Source organism: Mus musculus, chromosome 14, assembly GCF_000001635.26.
Source record: "Mus musculus strain C57BL/6J chromosome 14, GRCm38.p6 C57BL/6J".
Classification (NCBI taxonomy): domain Eukaryota; kingdom Metazoa; phylum Chordata; class Mammalia; order Rodentia; family Muridae; genus Mus; species Mus musculus.
This window is the reverse complement of record NC_000080.6, coordinates 74,731,447-74,752,830: the sequence shown is the minus strand read 5'-3', so window position 1 is coordinate 74,752,830 and position 21,384 is coordinate 74,731,447. Positions and strand designations below refer to the sequence as shown.

Genomic DNA, 21,384 nt, shown 5'->3' with positions numbered 1-21,384 from the left:
TCCCCCAAATTGATTTTGGTTAGTGCTTTATCACAGCAATGGAAAGTACCAAGGTAGTCAAGAATCCTTCCTGCTGTCTCCATTGTTGCACATTCTTACCCCCGTCCCCATCTCTGCCAGTGTGTTCTTACTGCTGGATTATGGGTAATGCTCCCTTTTCACCCAACATTCCAGTTCTTCCGATTGTTTGGAAGTTGGTCTCTAAAAAGGAAAAGAAAGAAAGAAAAGAAAAGAGAGAGACAGAGACAGAGATTGCACTTTTCATTTTAATGAGCTTTTGATTTTAGTTCTACAGACAACATAGTCTGTTCCACAGGGTGTATCCCCTTTGTACCTAAATATGAGCTTGCTTTGGACAGGAAGGCCTGTATGCTCCATGACACTAATATTTAAAGCAGTTTGTGTTGGTTGAACATGTCTATAAACTCCCTAAAATCTTATCCAGGACCAGGGATATGGCTCAGTCTTGGGCAAAAGTCACTCTTGCTGTGAAGCCTACATATCTAATCCCTGAACCTACATATTAGATAGAACTGACCTGAAGCCTCAAACCTATCCTCCACACATGGCCTGTGGCATGCATGTTCACCCCAACCACCAAAATAAATAAAATGTTAAAAACAAAAACAAAAACGTTCCCATGTGTTACACCTGATTGCCTGCACTTACGGATCTCCTAAGATAAAGATATTACTTTATCAGGCTGCTGGGGTGGCGCAGCACTTAAGAGCCTTGGTCTTGCAGAGGAGGTGAGTTTGATTCCAGGACCTTCATGGTGGCTCACAACCCTCCTTAGCTCCAGTTCTAGGGGATCCAATGCCCTCTTCTGACCTCAGCAGGCAGCAGGAACCCATGTGGTGCAAATGTATGCATACAGCCAAAGCATTCATACACATAAATAAATACCAAAAATACCTTAGAGTGTAGACACTGTATATATTGTAGTTTAGACATGTTGAATTGTAAAATTTTATGAAAAAAATTTCAACTCATTTGTATCTTCAAATTCAGTGATGTCACTCAAGCTACACTTAACAGCCTAGCATGTCACCATCACCTCTGAGGGCTTTGAGATATATTACAGAACCAGTGAGTGAAGTTGCCTCTTAAAATTTAACCCAAGAGTTTTTGTAGTAACATCAGGATTTTCAGTTCTTCAGGCACTAGTATCTATATGGTCTCTGCAGACTCACCACTCATTGTATTTCTAATATTAAGCTTGCTTAGGTTTTTGTCAAATTGATATAAACTAGAGTCATCTGGGAAGAGGATACCTGAACTGAGAAAAATGCCATCAGACTGACCCATATGAAAGTTTGTGAGGCATTCTTTTGATTGAAGTGGGAGAGCCTGGCACAAAAGGGTAGGTGATCCTGGGTTGTATAAGGCTGACCAAGTGACAGGCTGTACTCCTCCATGGTCTCTGCTTCAGTATTGTCTTAATTCCTGCCCTGCCTTCCCTTCCCTTCCCTTCCCTTCCCTTCCCTTCCCTTCCCTTCCCTTCCCTTCCCTTCCCTTCCCTTCCCGATGACTACAACTGAAAGCTAAAAGCAACCCTTTTCTCCCCAAGTTGTTTTTGGTCATGGTGTTTATAATAGCAGAGAAAAGTTCCTAAGACTGGGGCTAGGGAGAGATAGCTGCTAGTAAAGAACTTATCTCACAGCATGAAACTGTGAGCTTAATTCCCAGACCTCGTTTTAAAATGCCCAGTGTGGTGGTGGGTAGGTGATTCCAAAACTGAAGAGACAAAGCTGGAGGGCCCTAGAGAGGCTAGCTTCTCTTGGTGAGCTCCAGACCAGTGAGAGATCCTGTCTGGAAGAGGATGGGCAGCATTCCTGAGACCATGCCTGGTGTGGTCTTTGGGCATTCACAAACACTCACACACACACACACACACACACACACACACACACACACACACACACACACACACACACATTTGAAAACACACAAAAAAAATCCTAAAACTGCTCCTGAGACCATGCCTGACTTGGTCTTTGGGCATTCATATATACACACACACACATCCTAAAACTGCTATGACAAAGAATTTGGGGTAGTAGTTATAGCTACAGAATTTAGCCTTTATTAGATTGTCCTGTTAGGCAAATCTTTTCTTGATTGATATGAGAGGATCTAGCCCACTGTGGCAGTACTGCCCCTGGGAATGTGGTCCCGGTTACTCTAAGAAAGCAGGCTAAGCAAGGCATGGAGAGTAAACCAGTAAGGAGTACCCACTTGTCTATTACCAGCCCCGACTTCCCTCAGTGACTGACAAATAAACCTTTTCCTCCTTATGTTGCTTTTAGTCATGGTGTTTTACCCTAAAACACAAGGAAGGCAAAATAGGACACAACCTTTGTGTTAACAGAAGAACTGGCTTCTTAGCACGTTTCAAAAAGCATTATCTATTGATCTTTTCGGGGAGCAGTGTGGGTATTTACAGAGACCAGTGACTTTTCTCTGTGAGCTCACTAAGAAAAACTTCTCCATGTAACTAAGATAAAGTAGTTGTTGATAGTAGTATACAGTTTATCTCCTTACATTATTTTCAGATTGGGTCTTACTATATAATCTTGAGAGACTCAACAAACCCCCAAACAAAATTTACAAATGCGTTCAGCTCATCAAGGAAGAAAAAACTGGACTAGCACTGAGGAAGTCTGCCACAGACAGTGTGCCTGACTCTCCTGTGCCCGTTTCCCTATCCTCTTAATGACTGGCCATCATTGCCTTCTAGAAATCAGATCCTCGACAGACAGGAGAGAAAGGTACGCAGTAAGAAGAGCTAGTGGCCTAACGTCTGATGGGATGAAAAACTTGTGCTAAATTCCCTTTAAGTTCTTGAACATACACCACCAAGAGAGCTGCAGTCACAGTCTATGGCTTGAGGCTACTTAACAGGGAATTCCAAATGACTCAGAAAACCTACCAAGCATTAAACTCCTACGTGAATGGTGGTAAAATAACAATTTAAACCAGAAAGTTTGATATATTTATTCAGAAAAGCGATTCAGCTGCAGGAGCATGATCTTCTGCGAGGAAGTCAGCACTCCTGTTGATTCCCTTCCGGCCTCCTGATGAGATTCTCTTGGCTGAGGCTTTTCATGCATTCAGGTACTTAGCATGGTGTCTGATGTGGTCAGCGATGAAAGTTGCAATGAAGTAGTAGCTATGATCATAACCCTAGGAGACAAAATGAGACATGGATCCACCATTCAGAAACTCCAGTATTAAACATCTCTCTTATGATTCTCTGGACCTCTCCTGTCATTTAAAATGTATATAAAATGTATATACAGTTCAAGTGTTAAAGTATGGTTTAATCAAAATCAGAGTAGTCATCTTTGCATTTAATTTAAATGCAGCAAAACTATGAAGGGAAATCAAGCATTCTGCATATCCGAGCTTCTAAATGCTGTCATTAATGTGCAAGGAGAGGCAGTAATACAGTAATTAAATGTGCCAAGGAGACATGTGGCCACACTGAAGAAGCAGAATCAGGGTAGAAACATGGGCTAGACAATGTTAATTCTTAGAGGCAGTACACTTGACATAAAAATAATAGCAACTATTAAAATACAAAGGAAGTACATAAAACAACATGGAGAAAGGCCTTAAAGTCTTTAACACTGTTAAAGAAGTCAGTCATGGCCATCATGCACATCAAAGTTAGGAATTCAATCTCTGGCCTGGGGAGATGGCTCGGCTGGTAAAGTGCTTGCTTGGCAATCACAAGGACCTGCATTCGATCCCTAGAACCACAAGGGGGTGAATAAAAGCCTGGTGTGTAATGGCTGTACTGTAATTCTAGTGTGAGGAGGTGAATCCCTGGGGCTGGCTGGCCAGTCATAGTAGTTTGTCTGGCTATTGCTACTATCCCAGGGCAGTGAGAGATTTTATCTTTTTTTTTAAATAGTGACAGTATCTGAGGAGTGACACCTGATGTTCACTGTTGGTCTTTACATGCACAAACACACATGCAATGTCCCTGACCCCTGAGAGAGAGAGAGAGAGAGAGAGAGAGAGAGAGAGAGAGAGAGAGAGAGAGAGAGAGAGACAGACAGACAGAGACGGAGACAGAGAGAGACAGACCATCCCAGCAACAAAACCACTGTTGGAGGGGATGGAGATGCAATCCACCCTAGATTTAACAGGAAGTCACTTCCAGTGTAGACGACTCCCAGTAACGTCCTAATAGTAACTCGTCTTCAAGTGTGGACAAGCATCAGACAGGAGGGTCTTCATGGTCAAGACCACACCCTGGAATTACTTGGTTTCCACCTCTCACTGGTTAGTTACGGCTGCTGCCTGCCATAGAGTTTTAAAACTCTAAGAAGGACTTTACAAGGCAAGAGGACACACTGAGCTGCTGCTGTGCCGCTGAAGGTAGATACTGGAGCCAAGTGTGCTATCCAGGACAGGGCTCGGGTTCTAGTTATCAGCCTTATTAAACGAGCTCTTTCTACTACACTCTTGAACTAATTAGTCAAGTTTGGTTTGCTAAGCAGCTTGTGCAGTCACCCATATTCCCCTCTCCTGCAAGCGTTAAATGGGAAAGCGCTCAGTAGGAAGGGCTGGCAGCGGGAGGGCACACACACTCTCAGTCCTCCCTGAGCTCTCAGGAAGGAAGCAGTGCTCCTCTATACCGTGCTTCCCTGCATGGCTCCTGGATCCAACTGCAAAAGCTCAGGCTGAGCCTTGAGTTAGCGAAGAAGACAGGTGAAAGACCTTCACTTGCTTACTAACAGTCAGAGTCTGGGTGCCAGGTAATGGCCTTACACACAGAGACAGAGAGATCTTGGATGTTCCCTCAGTACTGGGCCATGGTCGTTCCTCTTCATTTTGTAACTTCAGTAACTAAAAACAGATCGGCTGACGCCCTACCTTACAGAGTCAGTCTCTACACTGTCAGTTCTAGTGTATAGCGCTTTCTAAAAATCCAATGTAGATGCCCCAGAGCCCCAGATTAAACCGCTATGAAATAAGTAAGTCTTCCCATGAACTAATCCTCTCCTGCCGAGCAGTCTTTTTTGACAACTGACAAAGCACAAACACAAGCTGAGAATGTCCGACATGACAGATATACAGTGAAGGTGGGTGAATCGTGACAAGGCTGCAGTCATTTTTGTCTTTTTATATAAAACCTGTTTTTTTTTCAAAACTCCTATTTCATAAGAAGATAGTAATGCTTATAATCAATGATTAAATCAGTGATTAAAAAAATAGCAAGAATCCCATCAAGAGAATCAAACCAAAAAACCTAACCAACAGACCAGCTCTCGGACCCGAGGGGCTGAGGTCAAGAAGCTGACCAGCCATCTGTGAGTGGCCTCTCTGCAGCCACCACTCTGCAGTGTCCACTCCGCTGATCCACTTACAGCACACCAAATGAAGTCTGCTTCACACTGCACAATTACTCTCCCGGCCTTTGCTGAGAGAAAAATGAACCAACACATTGTGCCTCGATTCCAGACTGTGATTGGTAATTTTAATAAGCTCCTATGCTCGTAGAAGAATTTACTATTCTGCCTTGGCTCCTCCCAAGAGAGCCAAACTCATTTCTTCATTGCTTGGGGTTCAGACAGGCGTTTTAGAAATTAACAGATTGTTTTTTCCTCACTAACAACGTCATTCATCCATGTTCTAACTCTAGGCTGTTGTTTAACAAACTCCATACATTTTCAGACTTTGCTGGGGCAGAGATTTGTCTACAGAAACATCAGAATCTCCTGGCCCAGCCTCAGGGGAAGCCCACAAAGCATTCAGCATGCCAGTGCAGTTAAGATCATCTGAACGAACTATGATTACAGCTTACAGCCACGGGTGATGCAGTTAAACACAGTGCCAAACTTAGGGCCAAACAGGAATTGGGGTTTCTCAGGTTGGTTATTGAACTAAATACAATTGTGATGGGAAATATTGAAGTAAACTTAAAAAATGCTATTACTTAAGGATGGAATACACATACATACACACACCTAATATATGGGGATAAATATTTGTGTGCAAACATATATCTATATATCTAGGAGAGGCATACACACACACACACACACACACACACACACAGAGATATCCATTTTTATGTATTGCACATGATCAGACTACTCTGGTAAACAAGGAGTTACTAACCCTGTGTAAGCTGGAAAGGGAACATGTTATGCCCAGTTTCCCCTGGGCGAGCTCTTACTCATCCCTGCAGCACATTGCCTAGACAAAGCTAGAAACATGACATGACAAAAGTTGTGGTTGTGATCTTGGTTAACAGTCCTGGCTCTACTACAGAGCATGACGGCAGTGGTAGAACCAGGTATGAAGACTGCAGATGAGCCAATGCTATGAACACACAGTGTGAACCGCCGAGGACCACACAGCACACTGTCCAGGTCAGCCTCACAACAATTAGACTTTTCGTAGACATCTCTGACACATTCATTACCTTGAAGCTTAAACAAGGAAGTTTTTATACATCATGATCTTACATGGTTTTCAGTGTTCATTTTTCACCTTGAAATGGACACTCTGTTTATAATATACTCTGAACCTTACGGATAGTCTTAAAAAAAAAAAAGTAAAATTTCTAAAACAAGAGCAGGATAAGAAGGTGAATTGTGGACAGTCAAGAAGGTCTGCAAGCCAACCGCGATTGCCTCTTACGGCACTGGGACTACAGGCAGCACACTGGCAAAGAGAAGCAAGAAAAGCCTGGGAGACCAGACAGTGTTCAGTCTTTGAGGCCATGGTGTGCACATGAACCTAACAGGGGAGCGTGGCGCCGTGCTGTAGGGTAGCAGTGGCGGATCTGGAAGGAAAGACAGCCAATGATGAGGAAGCCAAAGCCCCATGCTCTCAGGCCTTGAACTTCCCGCCCCGTGCAGCCTGATGATGGGCAAAACTGCTCCTACTTCTCACTGTCAAAAGCTTCCCTATTTAAGTCCAATTGGCTTAGGTCTTACAAACTTCACTTCTGACATCTTAAGGGCATTAGAAACTCTTACTGCCAGTATTACCCTATGTTTTAACGTATCTACCATAAAGGTAAGAGACTTGTACACATCTTGCCTTTAAAGTGTTGCTATTTAGATCAAGCTAAGGTTTCATAGTACTTGCCTCTTGTAGTCTAAACACAACAGGGATTTTCTTCTCTGTGCAGGCAGCTATGAAGTTATCAGGGAGTAACTGCCCATTTGAAAGAAACTCGTCATCTTTTCCTTGATCGATTAGGATGTCAATCTGGGAACCCGAATAGGCCTTCACGAGACAGGTCGCATCGTATGCCTGTAAAATGAAGAAACATTGAAAACTTAAAAGTGTCCAGGGAGACATTTTCCAAGATAGACTGTACTAGAACCAAAATTAAATTAGAAATTATTTTTTTGAACTTTTTTTTGAGACAGGGTTTCTCTGTATAGCCCTGGCTGTCCTGGAACTCACTTTGTAGACCAGGCTGGCCTCGAACTCAGAAATCTGCCTGCCTCTGCCTCCCAAATGCTGGGATTAAAGGCGTGCACCACCACGCCCGGCTTTTTTGAACTTTTAGTCTGAGTCATTCAGATATCCAATTTAATTTTTAAAAATTAATTTAGAAGTAATGGTAACTTAGAAATGTAAAAGCAATCACCAGCAGAGAATGTAGTTTCTGGAAACTTCCATGATCCGGAACCACTACAAACCAAGGTGACTATTAAACAGTTGTCCCTGTGTGTCTGAGGATTGGTTCTAGAACCCTCCCAATGATCTCGACACGTGTAATGCTTACATAACATATAAAACAGCGATGCTTGCCTATAGCCCACACATGTCCTCATGAGTACTTTAAATCCACCACTGATTACCCTGGTTCCTGTTGGTATTAATGTGAGGTAGCAGAGAACAAAGACGATGGGAAAAGGTCTGAACACATTAATGACAAACTTAACTAAAACTGAAGTTCCTTTTAGTTCAGTCTACAGATGTAGACCCCATGAACACAGAGGAGTAACTATACAATAGTCAACATATACAATTACAGTGTGTGTGTGTGTGTGTGTGTGTGTGTGTGTGTGAACTTAAGAGAACAGAAACAGCAGTCAATCACCTACCTTCCATTTACTTTCATCTGGTCCCAAATATCCACTAAAAGCTTTTTTGCCCCAAGAACACAGCACAGGGTTGCAAATTGGAGCAAATGCTGACACAGACTTCAGAGACAAAAGGAAATTTAAAAGTAAGTTATATTTTGCTAAAGCAAATATGGTGGTTTGCAACTTGTGCCATCTGACAACATAAAAAACCTGCAACTGTGGCTTCTTCATACTACAGCGTTGTATAACCTACTTCAAAACTTCACAGACCGAATTGTTGAATGCAAGTACGCCTTAAACAAAAGTCTGTGTTCAGAATTTCTCCTCTTTAAGCTGTGATGATCTATACACTGGTGCCTTCCTTAGTGAACCGCTCCTTAAATGAGGCATTTCTCTCAATCATTACCACAGAAGCAAGGTCTGCCTCACCATGCTGGCATTTCCAACACAGCTTTCTGTTTGGACGCTGGTTCTCAATGGGCCAATAAGGCATCTCTTAGCTTTAGAATTCTCACTGTATATAATACACAATGCTATTCCTATATTTAAAAGACAAAAAAAAAAAAAAAAAACCAAAAAACAAACTAAGCTCACTTTTCCACTTTAGACCATAAATTCACTGACTCACTGTAAGAAAACTGAAAAGCTAAACACTTATGTTCTAGTACTGTGTTATGGAACTGCTCTGAGCAACATTTGTGCATCTCAGCACATGCACTCAGCAGCATGCCTGAAATGACTGCTGTCCTTGCAAAGAAAAGGAAACAGATGAAACTGATCTAAGATGCTCAACAGCCTGGGTTTGAAAACACGCATCCCCTTTTAAGCACACTTCATTTCAGTTGCTGAATTTAGTGTTTCAGTTGTAGGTTTTCAATCTTGGCTCATTAAAAGAAGAAAAAAAATCTACAAAGCCTTAAAGAAAGTGTGTTGGGGGATGGGGATGCTAAGAGATATTTTTCAACCAAGCATCTCTCATTCAGAGCACTAAGAACATAAAATTCTTAAAATATGAGTGTTCTCCATTATAACCAATCAAATTCACCATTACAAAGACATTTGTCATGAAAAAAAATCACATAGATGAACTACAGATAGTGTTACATAATAACTCTAGCCATCTAATTAAGACTAACAGACAAAAGGAAAAACTATGTTCAAAAGTATAGTCTGAAAGAGCAATGAAAACATAAGTTATATGTTCTTGTACTTCTATCAGGCCAGCAAGAACCATTCTGATGGAATTCTCAGGCTTTAATCATACAGTATCTGTCATGTGGACAAGTTGAACACCTTCTGCCAACCTCATGAAACCCCACCCATAGACATGTTTAATTCCCAATTCTAAGGCTACTTCAAAAGTTTAGTCTTTGAAATTCCCTACTATCCCCAGAAGTGTTTTATCAACGAAGTTAGTGTTTCTTACTCTGTATTTTCCAGGATTTTTCAAAGCACAAATCAGAGCTCCGTGGCCTCCCATGGAGTGACCAAAAATAGACATCCTCTGTGGGTCCACTGGGAAATTGGCATTTATGAGTTGTGGAAGCTAGAAAGAATTTAATAACATGATAAAAGAGCTCAGAGGAGATAGGTCAGACTTTTCCAAAGTACTGTGTAATAGCGGCACAATCAGTACTTCAAAAGCAAAATTGTACAGGTGAAGACTAAAAGAAAAACCTCAGGTAGACAATGGTTTCTCATTATGTCACTGAAAAACGTGTGCAGATTTTTTTTTTTTTTGAGATCTAACAGTGCGCACCATCTGAGCTCTGTAAGTATAAATACAGCTCCTGTTTGTAATCGCCAACATTACAGAGGATACATGAAGCAATACTATGTACTAAAGAGAAATATATACATTTATGAGGCCACAGTAAAGAATAAACCATGGCGTATCCGTGAATAAACAACAACGAACAATAAAATAACAGGAATTAGTATAAACTTTTCAATTAAAACATGTTCAGAGCTGGTGAGAGAGTAAAGGAGATATAAAAACACAAATGTAAATAAATGTCAATAAATGTAAAAGCCCCACCAAAACATAATTGCTGTCTAGGGTGTAAAAATTATGGGTGACTGGGTGCTGGCCTGTGCCTTAATGGTAAACTTCTTGCTTAGTATGCATGAGACCCTGAGTTTGACACCAATCACCAAAGCAACAAACAACTCACCACAAACTATATCTGATTATATTTTAGTTGTTTCTGAGTTTTTATGATATATATATGACTAACTCCAGGAAATGCATATACTGAATATAAATATTAATAAAAGAAGTCATGTTTTGCCATTTGCCCTTTCTAGTCAGGTCCTTCTTGCTACCTCAGACACCTGACTGAACCAGCTCTAGGACATGAAGGCCTGTTCTGTGTGCGATGTTGAGAGATAACCTGGGAATTATCACAGATCTGAATATAACTACAAAAAAAACTCGAACCTATACTTACTATTAACTTAAACTGCAGGAGCTATAATATTGGGAAATCTTGGGATTTTCTCCAAATTAAAATTGTTTTTCCAGTGCCACTCCTATATTAAAATTCTCAGGTTTGGAAGGCTTTTGTATGTGAAACTAAATTCCCAGTTGGTCATCAGCTAATAATTACGAGATAAGCGAGATTACCTCCTCGGTGACGTAAGAGTACATTCTGTAGTTAGCTTTCCAAGGATCTTCAGTGGCATTCACATAAAACCCAGCACCAGTGCCGAAGTCCCAGCTGTCATCTTCTCCTTTGATATTGCAGCCACCTAGCAAGGAAGAGATTAGACTTTCACCTCCTCTACAGTAAGTCCCCATGTTTAGTATGCTAGTTTTAGTTGGGTTCAGTGGCACCTACCTATAATGTCAGCACTTGGGAGGCTGAGACAGGGTACTTGTTAGTCAGCCTATCAGCCTAGGCTACGTCGTAAAATAACCCCCACTACACATGCTGCCAGCTGCATATGTGCGTCTACACACAATGGAACGCTCCCGAAACACTCCATTTTCTTCTACTTTTTGAGATACATAATGGGATTCCACTTTCTGTGTCCTTTAACCTTGAATGGTACGTGCCACTTGTGCTGGCCAACAAGGGAAGAGGGAGTGACCTTCGACCCAGAGACTGCAGGGGTCAAGGTGAGCTCTCCTAGCTTGAACTTCCCCCCATCTGACTCTGTTACAAGTGGCTTGTGTGCTCTTCACTTTCTGTGACTGTGTGGTGATGCTCTCCCTGCAAGGCTCCCAGACTGCTAGCACTTCCTTAACTCTCTCCAGCACATGACCTTGAGGGTAAAGATCACCATCCTGAGGTGATAATGTCTCCTAGTGTTCGCTGCAGTGATTTCATCCTCTCTCCCCACTCTGCTCCCAGGATGGGATTTCAGAGTCCTGATGCTGCTCATATGACCAAAAGATCACAAGAGCAGAAACTTGAGAGGAACTGTATAATGGGTATTATCCTACTTATAAAACTTAGATTTGAAGGTTTAGTGGTTTATAAAGCATTTTGATCAAGGATACTTACGAGGGCTGGTATCAGGGGCAATGACCACAAGGCCGTGCTCTGAGGCAGCTTGCTGATAGCCAGACTTTGATATGAAATTTTGTTCTGTGCAAGTTAAACCTGAAGATGAAAAAGGATGCTATGTTAAGCTACACTGTGAGTATTCTACAAGCTTTAATAGTTTATTATTCAGAAGACCAGCTAGCTCAGCATCATTAGGTACTTAACAATGACATGAGAGTGGGCAAAAACGAACTAGCAACGACGCTTGAGGTGAACCCAAAACACTTAGTTATTAGCCCACAACAGACTAGAGGTTAAGACTACTCACAACCAGTAACATTAAAGTCGACAGCTGAATGCTCTCGGCACCTACAGAATTGCCTTCAGACAAGATCCTTACTGACCTCCATTTGTTCCTCTGAAGACTAGAGACAGAACTGACTGCCTCTTCCTCATAAGCAGGTCATATACGACAACATGTAATGTCCCTTGAATGGTACTTTGTACATAGTGAGGATCTGAGAAATCAGGACTTCATTTCCAAGGTCTATTCTCAGCACCTCACTAACGCGATTATCCTGTCATTTGATGTAAACAATCAGGAACTGTATTTATACTCACAAAGCCCAGATGGTATGCACTGTTAGATTTCAATTCTGATCTGGGTCTCTAAAAGAAGGGTAAGACTTAACTAGCTCACTATAAATGAGAGGCGGCAAAAGCATAGGTCTGGACTAACTAATGTGACTAACTCAGGTGACCTTAGACAGTACTTAGCTTCTCTGGGCCTGTCTTCTATGAATTATATGATTTCTACGGTATCCTTAGCTGTACAATTAGCATGTTTTCTAATCAAATATCTAATTTTATTACTACTGCTGCTGGTATGTCTAACACACTTTTAAGAAAATCTAAATTTGTGGTGGTTTGACTGAGGATACCATTTGAATACTTAGTCCCCAGGTGATGGCACTGTTTGGGTACGAGAGGCACGGAGGTCTCTCTGCTCACAGATAACCACTGGGGAACCAGGAACATTAAACACACAGGGTTGTCTCTTCAATGCATCCAGATGTTAACCTGTTTTCCACCCAGAAGGCTAAGAGCAGATTTGGTTAATACCCTGGTGACCTTGTCACTATCTGTGTGGCTGAGACCATACCACATCTTCCCTCAGACCTTTATCATAAGATTGTTTTTCTCCGTCAGATTATCCAAACTATATTTATGGAAGATGTCAGATGTAGTCAATCTATAGACCCCATCTTTATGGAAGATGTCACACATATTTTACAAAGAGTTTCAATGCAGTCGTGTCTTAAGCTTTGTTGTTCACACAGGATTGAGGTACTTATCACCAGGAAGTTTTTTCACCACACTGTGCTGTGGTTAAATATGTCTCAAATAAACTACTCGAAGTCAGACTCTGGCTGCAGGGTTGAACTGAATTTCCTTCTTGCTTCCCCTGGAACTACACTATGCTTGCCATGGTGTTTGCAGAGTCTCCACATCTGGGGAGGTTTAAGAGCTACGCACTAGAAGAATTATATCACTGGGGCGAAGCTTTCAGCGTATAAACCTGCTCTCTTCCTGTTTGATTTCTTGGCTTCACGCTTTCAGTTGAGAGTGTGACCTCACAGATTCCTGCTTCTGCTGCCTGCCGTGCCATGCTGCCTCCTCCCATGCTCCCCTGGCATTACGGACTCTCAGTCTCTCCGGAAGCCCAGAGAAACTCTTCCTTCTATGAGTCGCCTCTAGTCATCCTGTTTTATCACAGTGAAAGAAAGAAACTAAGATAGAAATGCTCATTTTGTTGTTAAAACAAACTTTATTTTCTTTTTCACACTGGCATTAGGGGACTCTCCTTGATAGATGCCTAGGTAGGATTTGTCAACATAAGCAATAATTTTATGGAAGGAAAATGGCATCTGTGACAGTTGCCGTAACTCTCTGCTTACGTTTGCTTCTGATGCAGATGTGCTCACATTTTATGGAAGAGAAGTAAACACAGGAACTCAGAACTACTCTTGTGCATCCTGGCTCTCAACCATCTGTTCTATAGTCTGACTGGAAATATTAACCGTGGTTAAGAAGCGCTGTGTTCTTTGGACTGCTGCTGGGAAGTGCGCTGGAGTTCAGTATTCAGACACATCTAGGAAGTTACTTGTCTGTAGTTTCTAATGCACGAACGAATCTTTGCGTTTCAGTTCCATCTCATACTTCTCTTTGACTGCTGAGGTCTTTGCAAACTCCAGAAATGCTTAGGCAGGTCCAAATTATGTGTAAGATTTCCAAATCTTTATCAGTGAGTGCTAAACTTTACATTTTCAGCTAAGTTACTTGGTCTAATTGAAAAGGAAATAAAAATGTAATTCTCTAGGTCTGAAGTTATTCTCAATAAGTTACAAAATAGAGTATGACAGCCTTTTAAATTTTAAAAACAATATTTACTTTATTACTTTTTAATTATGCGTACATACGTGTGCACGTGTGCGTACAGGTAGCTGTACCCTCAGAAGCTAGCAGATGGTGTTAGATCCCTGGATCTGCAGTTGCAGTAAGTTGTAAGCTGCCTGACATGGATCCCAGAAGCCAAACTTGATTCGTCTACTAGGGCCGTACATGCTCTTAACCACTGAGCTGTCTCTCTAGCCCCATCCGAAGGTTCCAATAAATGACCCAAAAAGTATATAAGTAGGTCACAATAAAAAGGTAAGGCAGAACTCCTTTGTGAAATTCAAAAGTGAAATACTTACCAGACAGCCAGTAAAGCGCTGGACACTTTCCACTCTCGGCCTGGGGTGGTAGGTAGACAGCAAATCTCATTTTACATTTCAGCTCAACACTGTAATATCACAGAAAATATTAGTGCCCTTCATTAATCAGGACCAAAACTAATAATTTAGCATTTTATAACAAGGAAGAATATACAGTAAAGAATTTTTTAAAATGTGATTAAACATTCAAAGAAGTACCAACATTTAAGATATGTACTTAGCTCCTCAAAAAGATAATGAGGCCAGTTTACTGGACTGAGCTATTCCCAGCCTGAGCCTAGCTTTGAAGCTGCATAAATACAAATGTTAAATGTAATTCTCAATGTAACACTTCTATTAAAATGTCTTTATTTTGGGGCTGGAGAGATGGCTCAGCAATAGCACTGAGTGCTCTTCCAGAAGTCCTGAGTTTAAATCCCAGCAACCACATGGTGGCTCACAACCATCAGTAATGGGATCCGATGCCCTCTTCTGGTGTGTCTGAAGAGAGCAATGGTGTACTCACATACATAAAATACATAAATAAATCTTAAAAAAAAAAAAACAAAACACCTCTGTTTCTATGAGATATGACACACGGATCCCCAAAAACATGTCTGTTCAGTTCTGTTTCCCTTCTGGGTACTAAAGTGCTCTGCACCCTTCCTCTGTCGTCACTAATGTTTTATCAGAGCTACTTTGCCTGCAACTAGACACTTCTGTCTCTGGGTCCCTTGACTTCAGCTCTCAGTCGAGCCCCTCCCTCTGCCCAGCTGCTTCCAGAAAAGGCACATGGGAAATAAATGAAAAATGCTTTCATTCTCTCCACAGGACGTGTGGCTAGGCATAGATAGGGTCATCCTTTAGAAATGAAGGCACCACCGCAGTGATGCTGGTGTGGCTCACAAACTAACCTTATTTTCAAAAAGCAAGCAAACAAACAACAACAACACAAAACTTTAATCGATTTCCCCTCTAAATGTTTAGAAATGTTCTTTGTTCCCGATGATCTGATACTTCACAGCACTGTTAGTGCTTTTTCTTGGTTGTTTTGTTTTGTTTGTTTTTCGAAACAGGGTTTCTCTGTATAGCCCTGGCTGTCCAGGAACTCACTCTATAGACCAGGCTGGCCTCGAACTTAGAAATCTGCCTGCCTCTGCCTCCCGAGTGCTGGGATTAAAGGCATGTGCCATCACACCTGGCTAGTGCTTCTACAAGGGTGCTTAATAATCTTTCTAATCTGACCACATTTAAGAGTTCTAGAATTACCCCCTCATCCATTTATTTATTGATCCATTGTGTTAGTGTGCACTGTGTACACACCACACCATAGTATATGTGTAGGATTCAGGTAGCTTGTGGGAGTCACTTTCTTCCCTTCTACCACATGGCCCTGGGGTGTGGTCCCCACTGACTCACAGATTTGGAATCTTAGTCACAAGGGGGTGGCACTATTTGCAAGGATTAAAAGGCGTGGTGTCTAGTGTGGTCTGGTCAAGAAAATGTTTCGCAAGGGGGTTGAGCTTTGGGGTTTCAAAAGCCCGTGTCTACGCATCAGGATATAGCTCTCAGCTACTCCTCCAGCACCATGGCTGCCACCGCCGTGCTCCCCACCATGATGATAATGAACTGAACTTCCCAAAGTCTAAGCAAGCTCCCAATTAAATGCTTTCTCATCTAAGAGTTGCCTTGGTCTTGGTGTCTCTTCACAGCAACACAACAGACATGGAGAAAGCAGCAATCTGACCATCCAGAATGTTGAGACAATCTGATTTTTCAAAATAAACTTTTAACTACTCATCTTGCTCCTCGGCTCCATGTTTGTCTTTCCAGTGTTGTCAGTGTATCTTAGGAATTTATATAAATATGTCGCTTTTCGGTTTAGAATTTAGTTTTCTAGGCTTTGCTAATAAGTTAGATATCTAAATCTGTGGTTAGATATCTGTATCTAAAATATTGTCCTCAGCTCCTGTCCTCTGCTACTGTATCTCCTCTTGGTTCATATGCACATGATGAGGGGTGTGTGTGTATATGTGTGTGTGTGTTTTGAATGCATTTGTTTGTGTGTGTATATTCAATGCATTTGTGTATGTATATGTATTTAATGCATTTACCTAAGGACGTAAGATCAGATTTCAGGAGCTGGTGGAGGCAAATATGTCTGTGTATGCTGCCAATTTAATTTAAGTCTAGGCTTCTTTACTATATTAGAAGATTCACAGGAAGCTGTTGTCTGAATTTTCAATAACAACACAGATGGTTTTCCAGAAACTTTTAGAAGACTATCAAACCAAAACCAAGACATTCTCTGGGCTCTCCTTCTCCTATCTCACAGCGCCCAATCCAGAAACAGGTAAGTTTGGTGGCGCTGTCAGATAGACAGTGCGCTTCGGGGAGAGAAAGCAGGTTCATAAGTGAAGGTTTTATATAAAACTACAACAAAGCAGATGATAAAAGCTGAATGATAGGTATCTTATGCTTACCTGCTATGTTCGAAAACTTTCTGGAGCCCGCCAAAGCACCTGTTGCTGGAAATCTGTTTGAGCGCCATTCTCCTCCTGGGACGAAGAGGAATCCCATTAATTTAAAGCTCCCCCACATCAGGATAGGGTTTCTCTGCGTAGCCCTAGATGTTCTCTTACTCACTTTATAGACTAGGCTGCCTTGAAACTGGGATTAAAGTGCTGAGATTAAAGGCACATGCCAACACATGCCCGACCTATTAAAGGCCTCTGAAACACTTGAAACAGAACTGTTCTCAGATCAGTTATCTAAACACGACAGTTTTCACACTCGCACACACAGCACAGGCACTTGCCTGATTCTGGAAAAGGTCGGTACCGTGAGGTTTGCTGCTGTTACTGTTGTGGACTGCCTCACGACCTTCAAAACAGATCCTAGTCTACTGATTAACAGATCCTAGTCTACTGATTAATTTAGAAAATTACAGAACACTTACAGCACCAGAGGCATTTTTCTATGCACATTTATGAGTTTTTGCAAGAAAGTGACAAGAGATTTTTGTTTGACCAACATTTCTCCTTTCAAACAAATCAACAAGCAAACATGAGCCTGTTAGCTGTGAACTAAGGAATAGCTTGTCGTCAGAAACTTTTGAAGCCTGGTAGTTAATTCCTTTTCTCTGAAGTCACTCTGTTGATTCTCTATGAAGATAAATTTGAACACATATAAATATATTATCTTGCAATAGAAATAATATATGGAAAAAGCTGGAAATTCATTTTTTATCATAAATACCTATTATGTAATAAAGAAAAATTGAACTGATTCTGATGTAAACCTGGCATGGAAAGATTTCCTTCCCACTCCTTGAAGCACTTTCTATATAATACAAAATATAAACTAAAGTAACAGACACCAGGAAGACGCCTTACCACGTTGGTGGTCTTATCAGTGATGTCACTCACTGGGTGCTGGCTGGATTCTATTGTAGGCTACTCTTAGAAGTGTAACGCTAGTTTGAAAAGTGAATTTTGGAAAATGTTTTTGCACAATTAAGAGTAATCTCAGTCCTGTCTCTTAATCTGGATACTTAGTTGTACAGTGGAGAATTGTGATTTGAGCTTTGGTAGGGCTACCATCAGAGATCTTAGCTGCTTTGTGGTCTGGCCGCCTAGAGGATCATGGAACTTTCTGTTTCCTTTTCTCTTTCGAAAAAAAAAAAAAAAAATAAGCCAGATGAGCCAATTCCATAGGATTAGGGTAGTTACACATTGATAAAGTACCCTCCGTTCATAGATAGCTTGATTTGTAACACACAAAATATTAACTTTTAATGTTTCATATGTTATTGCAAATACTGCTTCTCTGTCACATGGATAATTGTCATATGAATATGACAAGTCTGGTCTATGTTAATACAGACAGTCAGCACAGGGAGGGTTTAGTCAAGGACATCCTACATCTATGACAGTGATCCTGTAAGAGTATAGTAGAGCTAAAAGTTCCTGTCAGCCAGGACACACGTAGCTGCAGAGGGAAGACAACACCAAGTGACAGACTTCACAGAGCCATTTGCAAAGCTCAACGAGCTCCTTAAATACTTTAAAAACTTGAGACCAAATATCACATGGATTTTTTATCAATGGAAAGGAATGCTCATGTGCACCAGTCACTTATAAATCAAACTCAAGATGACAGAAATAAGTAAGCTACTGTCTGCGGGTGTGTGTGTGTGTGTGTGTGTGTGTGTGTGTGTGTGTGGAGCCTCCTGCAGGTGCTCACTACAGAAGGCGTTATGGAGAAGGAACTGCGTCTGCCGGGGAGGATAGCTCCATATATGTACCCTAAAGCACTTCCATGGGATGAAATGTGGATGCAGAAGACAGTCATGGGATGTGGTCCTGTGAATCAACCCTGAAGATTGTGGGATTGTGTCTTCGTTTCTATAGAAAGTTTGTGAAAACTAAAACCAGAAAAAAGCTGATAAAATTTAAAAAAAAGTTTGCATCACTGTAATAATAAATGTTAAATGGCTCTAAAAACTACAGTTTATAAAATAAAAAAAAAGTTAAAGTATGAATAAGATATTTTAAAATAGGTTTAGTGTAGCTTCGTCCAGGTCACTTACATTCCCTAACTCATAGCAAAATTGACTTACTGACTTGCTTTGGACCTGTAAGCTCTAGTTACAAAAAGCATTCTTTTACTGGCATTCTATTTGTTGAAAATCTTTTATGCCATAATTTACTCTGTCTCCTTTGTGTGTAGACACACCAGTAGTTGCCATCGTGTTAAAACTGCCTACCATATTCTATACCTTGTACATGTTCACACTCCAAAGTACCATCTAGGTTGCATAAGCTGATTCTGGTATGCTCACCCAAGAATGAACTTTCTTAAGTTTCTCAGGACCTATGTTGTTTGTTAAGATACAGTTGCCTCCAGACTTAGTCAGGGCTTAGTCACAGACCTTTGACAATGGCAACACACTTTTGCTGCTTCACAATGAATAAGCATATTCTGCTGCTTTGGGGAAGGCATAAATTCACAGTCCTGACCACCATTTCTTTACTCAAAGCCTGTCCTGCCTCCCCCCCCCTCTATTTCATTCTTAGTTCCCAACTCCCCCACCCCACGCCCCTTTCCCAGTTCTTGTCACATATTTTCCCCCTAACTCATAGTCCCTAAATTTCAAACACATCTTCTGGGCTGAAAAATCTAAATCTGTCTTTTCATATTCAAATTTTAAGCATTAGTGCCAAACTGCTATGCATTTATTTCGCATCGCTATAGCAAAACCCAACACATTTAAAATTAAACTTAGATCCTTGCCTGTACAGCCTATCTTATATCTGAAATGTCTCAAAAGTTGAACTTTAAAAGTTTCGTTGCACGCGCCCTAAATCCCTGGAGAACCAGGCGTTCGAGAACAGCCTGGTATACAAAGTGAGTTCCAGGACAGTCAGAACTACAATGTCTCAAAAACAAAATAAAACAAAATCTCAGTATCATCATAGCAATTATATATAGCTAAGAGCTAATTAAAACCTTAGTCTACTTTCTTACTAGTATGTCCCACTACAAACAATACTGTTATAGAAGCCTGGGGTTTCATTCCTTTAACTTTTCAAAGAATGCCTATAGATTGCTGACCATTAGGCCTAATATGGCCTACATAAAAAATGGTGAATTTTATTAATTTTAAATAACATAAGTGCCATCTTTCTGACGACTCAACCACAAATCACCTATGGACGGCCGCCTACACCTGAATTTTTACCACTGGGCACGGCCTCGAGCGCGCTGCCCAAGACACCTCAGGGCCCTAGTGGCGTCGCCTGCAGCCCAGGCTGGGATCCCGGAGGGAAAGCGTTCCCCGGGCTCCGCGCGGGAATGCTCGGCGAAATGCCGTCCCGGCGGGCACTCCACCAACCCGAGCATCCCAGCGAGCCTGGCGCCCCAGGTCACACATTGTTTCCAGCTCCCCGAAGTTAAAGCGATTAGCAGGCCCTGCGGGACGAGGCCTGCCTTACCGCGGCGGGAAGGGTGCAGAGATCGTCACCATTCCCCGCTGCTATCACCACCGCAGGTCTAGGCGTCCGCGCACAGCCGCCCGAAAACCAGGTAGTAGAGAATGCTTGGGACTCACGACCCATTCCATCTTACCTCGGTGAGGGGCAGCTTCTAACTCGCCAGGGAAGAAGGTTGGGGCTTCCGCCCCGAGCACTGCCTCTGGCTCCGCCCACACCATATGTCCCGCCCCGGCCTCCGGGGCGGGTCCCACGTAGAGGCTCCTCCCTTTGGGCCCGTCCCCTCCTTTGGCCGCTTACTCTGGTCCCCTCTCACGGCCCCGCCCTCAAGTCCCTCCCTTTCTCTGCCCCTCTCCTCCCCAGCCCTCCCTCCTGAGCTGCTCCCATTCTGAGACACCGCCCCCAGGGCGCGCACTCTCCTAGCAGACCTGCCCTATGGATACACCCCAAGGGAGACTAGGAGTTCCCGGACCCCGACCCTCCCCTACAAGGCCATTCCCAAGAGACTTTTCGCCGGGTTCCTGTTTCCGCGGTGTGTCAGGATGAGCCAAAAGTGTGTCTGTCATGACACTGGACCTCTAGACCTCTGTAACTTGCTTCAGATGCTCCCAGAAGGCAACAAGAGAATGAGGCTCTAGTACACCAGCTGGCCTCTCCCAGTTAACTTGTGGAAAGGGCTTGTGTGGAACTCTGCAGTTGTTTGGAAACCTGAGCAGAAATTTCACATTTCCACCCTCATTCCACATCTACTCTGCACCTGCTTGATTTGGAGCTTCTAGGAGGAGGACACATTCATTAACTCTTTTCAATGTCCATTTTTTTCTCCCCTCTTCCCTCAATAAAAGTTGAACTGTGTCAGGGTTTCTGGTTAATCATTTACAGCAGTTCTCAACTTCATCCAATTTAACCAGCAAGTGTACTTTGTTCAGAAAATTAAATATTACAAGCAGTTTTTAAAACCAGTATTTAGGCTGCTAGGTTGTGGATACTATGTATAACCTGTAAGATTGTCTGGTTTAATAATCACGCAGCCTGTGCATTTGCAACAAACTGTCAGAAGGACCCAGTGCCTGCTCTG

At 42.1% G+C, this 21,384-nt stretch overlaps 1 protein-coding gene across 4 annotated transcripts; it reads right to left on the bottom strand.

Annotated features, from left to right (window-relative positions):
• Nucleotides 1-2,065: 2,065 nt before the first annotated feature.
• Esd (esterase D/formylglutathione hydrolase) lies at nt 2,066-20,680 on the bottom strand. 4 transcript variants are annotated; one of them, NM_001285423.1, is made up of 9 exons: nt 20,310-20,534; nt 16,797-16,871; nt 14,314-14,402; nt 11,576-11,674; nt 10,693-10,817; nt 9,493-9,612; nt 8,085-8,183; nt 7,114-7,281; nt 2,066-3,186 (listed from the first exon to the last, which is right to left on the bottom strand). In NM_001285423.1, the coding sequence occupies exons 1-9, from the start codon at nt 20,339-20,341 to the stop codon at nt 3,106-3,108; spliced, it is 888 nt and encodes a 295-aa protein (NP_001272352.1). In that variant the 5' UTR covers nt 20,342-20,534; the 3' UTR covers nt 2,066-3,105. The 4 variants fall into 4 exon arrangements, with proteins under 4 accessions (NP_001272352.1, NP_058599.1, XP_030103505.1 ...); NM_016903.5 differs by having other exon boundaries at nt 20,443-20,534; XM_030247645.1 differs by lacking the exon at nt 8,085-8,183 and having other exon boundaries at nt 2,973-3,186; nt 20,443-20,680.
• Between the last annotated feature and the right edge of the window lie 704 nt (nt 20,681-21,384).

What these genes read in the sequence shown, in the direction of transcription:
- Esd (NM_001285423.1), bottom strand. Translation starts at nt 20,341, where the DNA reads ATGGTGACGATCTCTGCACCCTTCCCGCCGCG. An exon ending in TCTGCACCCTTCCCGCCGCG is followed by an intron (nt 16,872 to 20,309) that starts GTAAGGCAGGCC and finishes TCTTCGTCCCAG; the next exon opens with GAGGAGAATGGCGCTCAAAC. An exon ending in AGCGCTTTACTGGCTGTCTG is followed by an intron (nt 11,675 to 14,313) that starts GTAAGTATTTCA and finishes TTTCATCTTCAG; the next exon opens with GTTTAACTTGCACAGAACAA.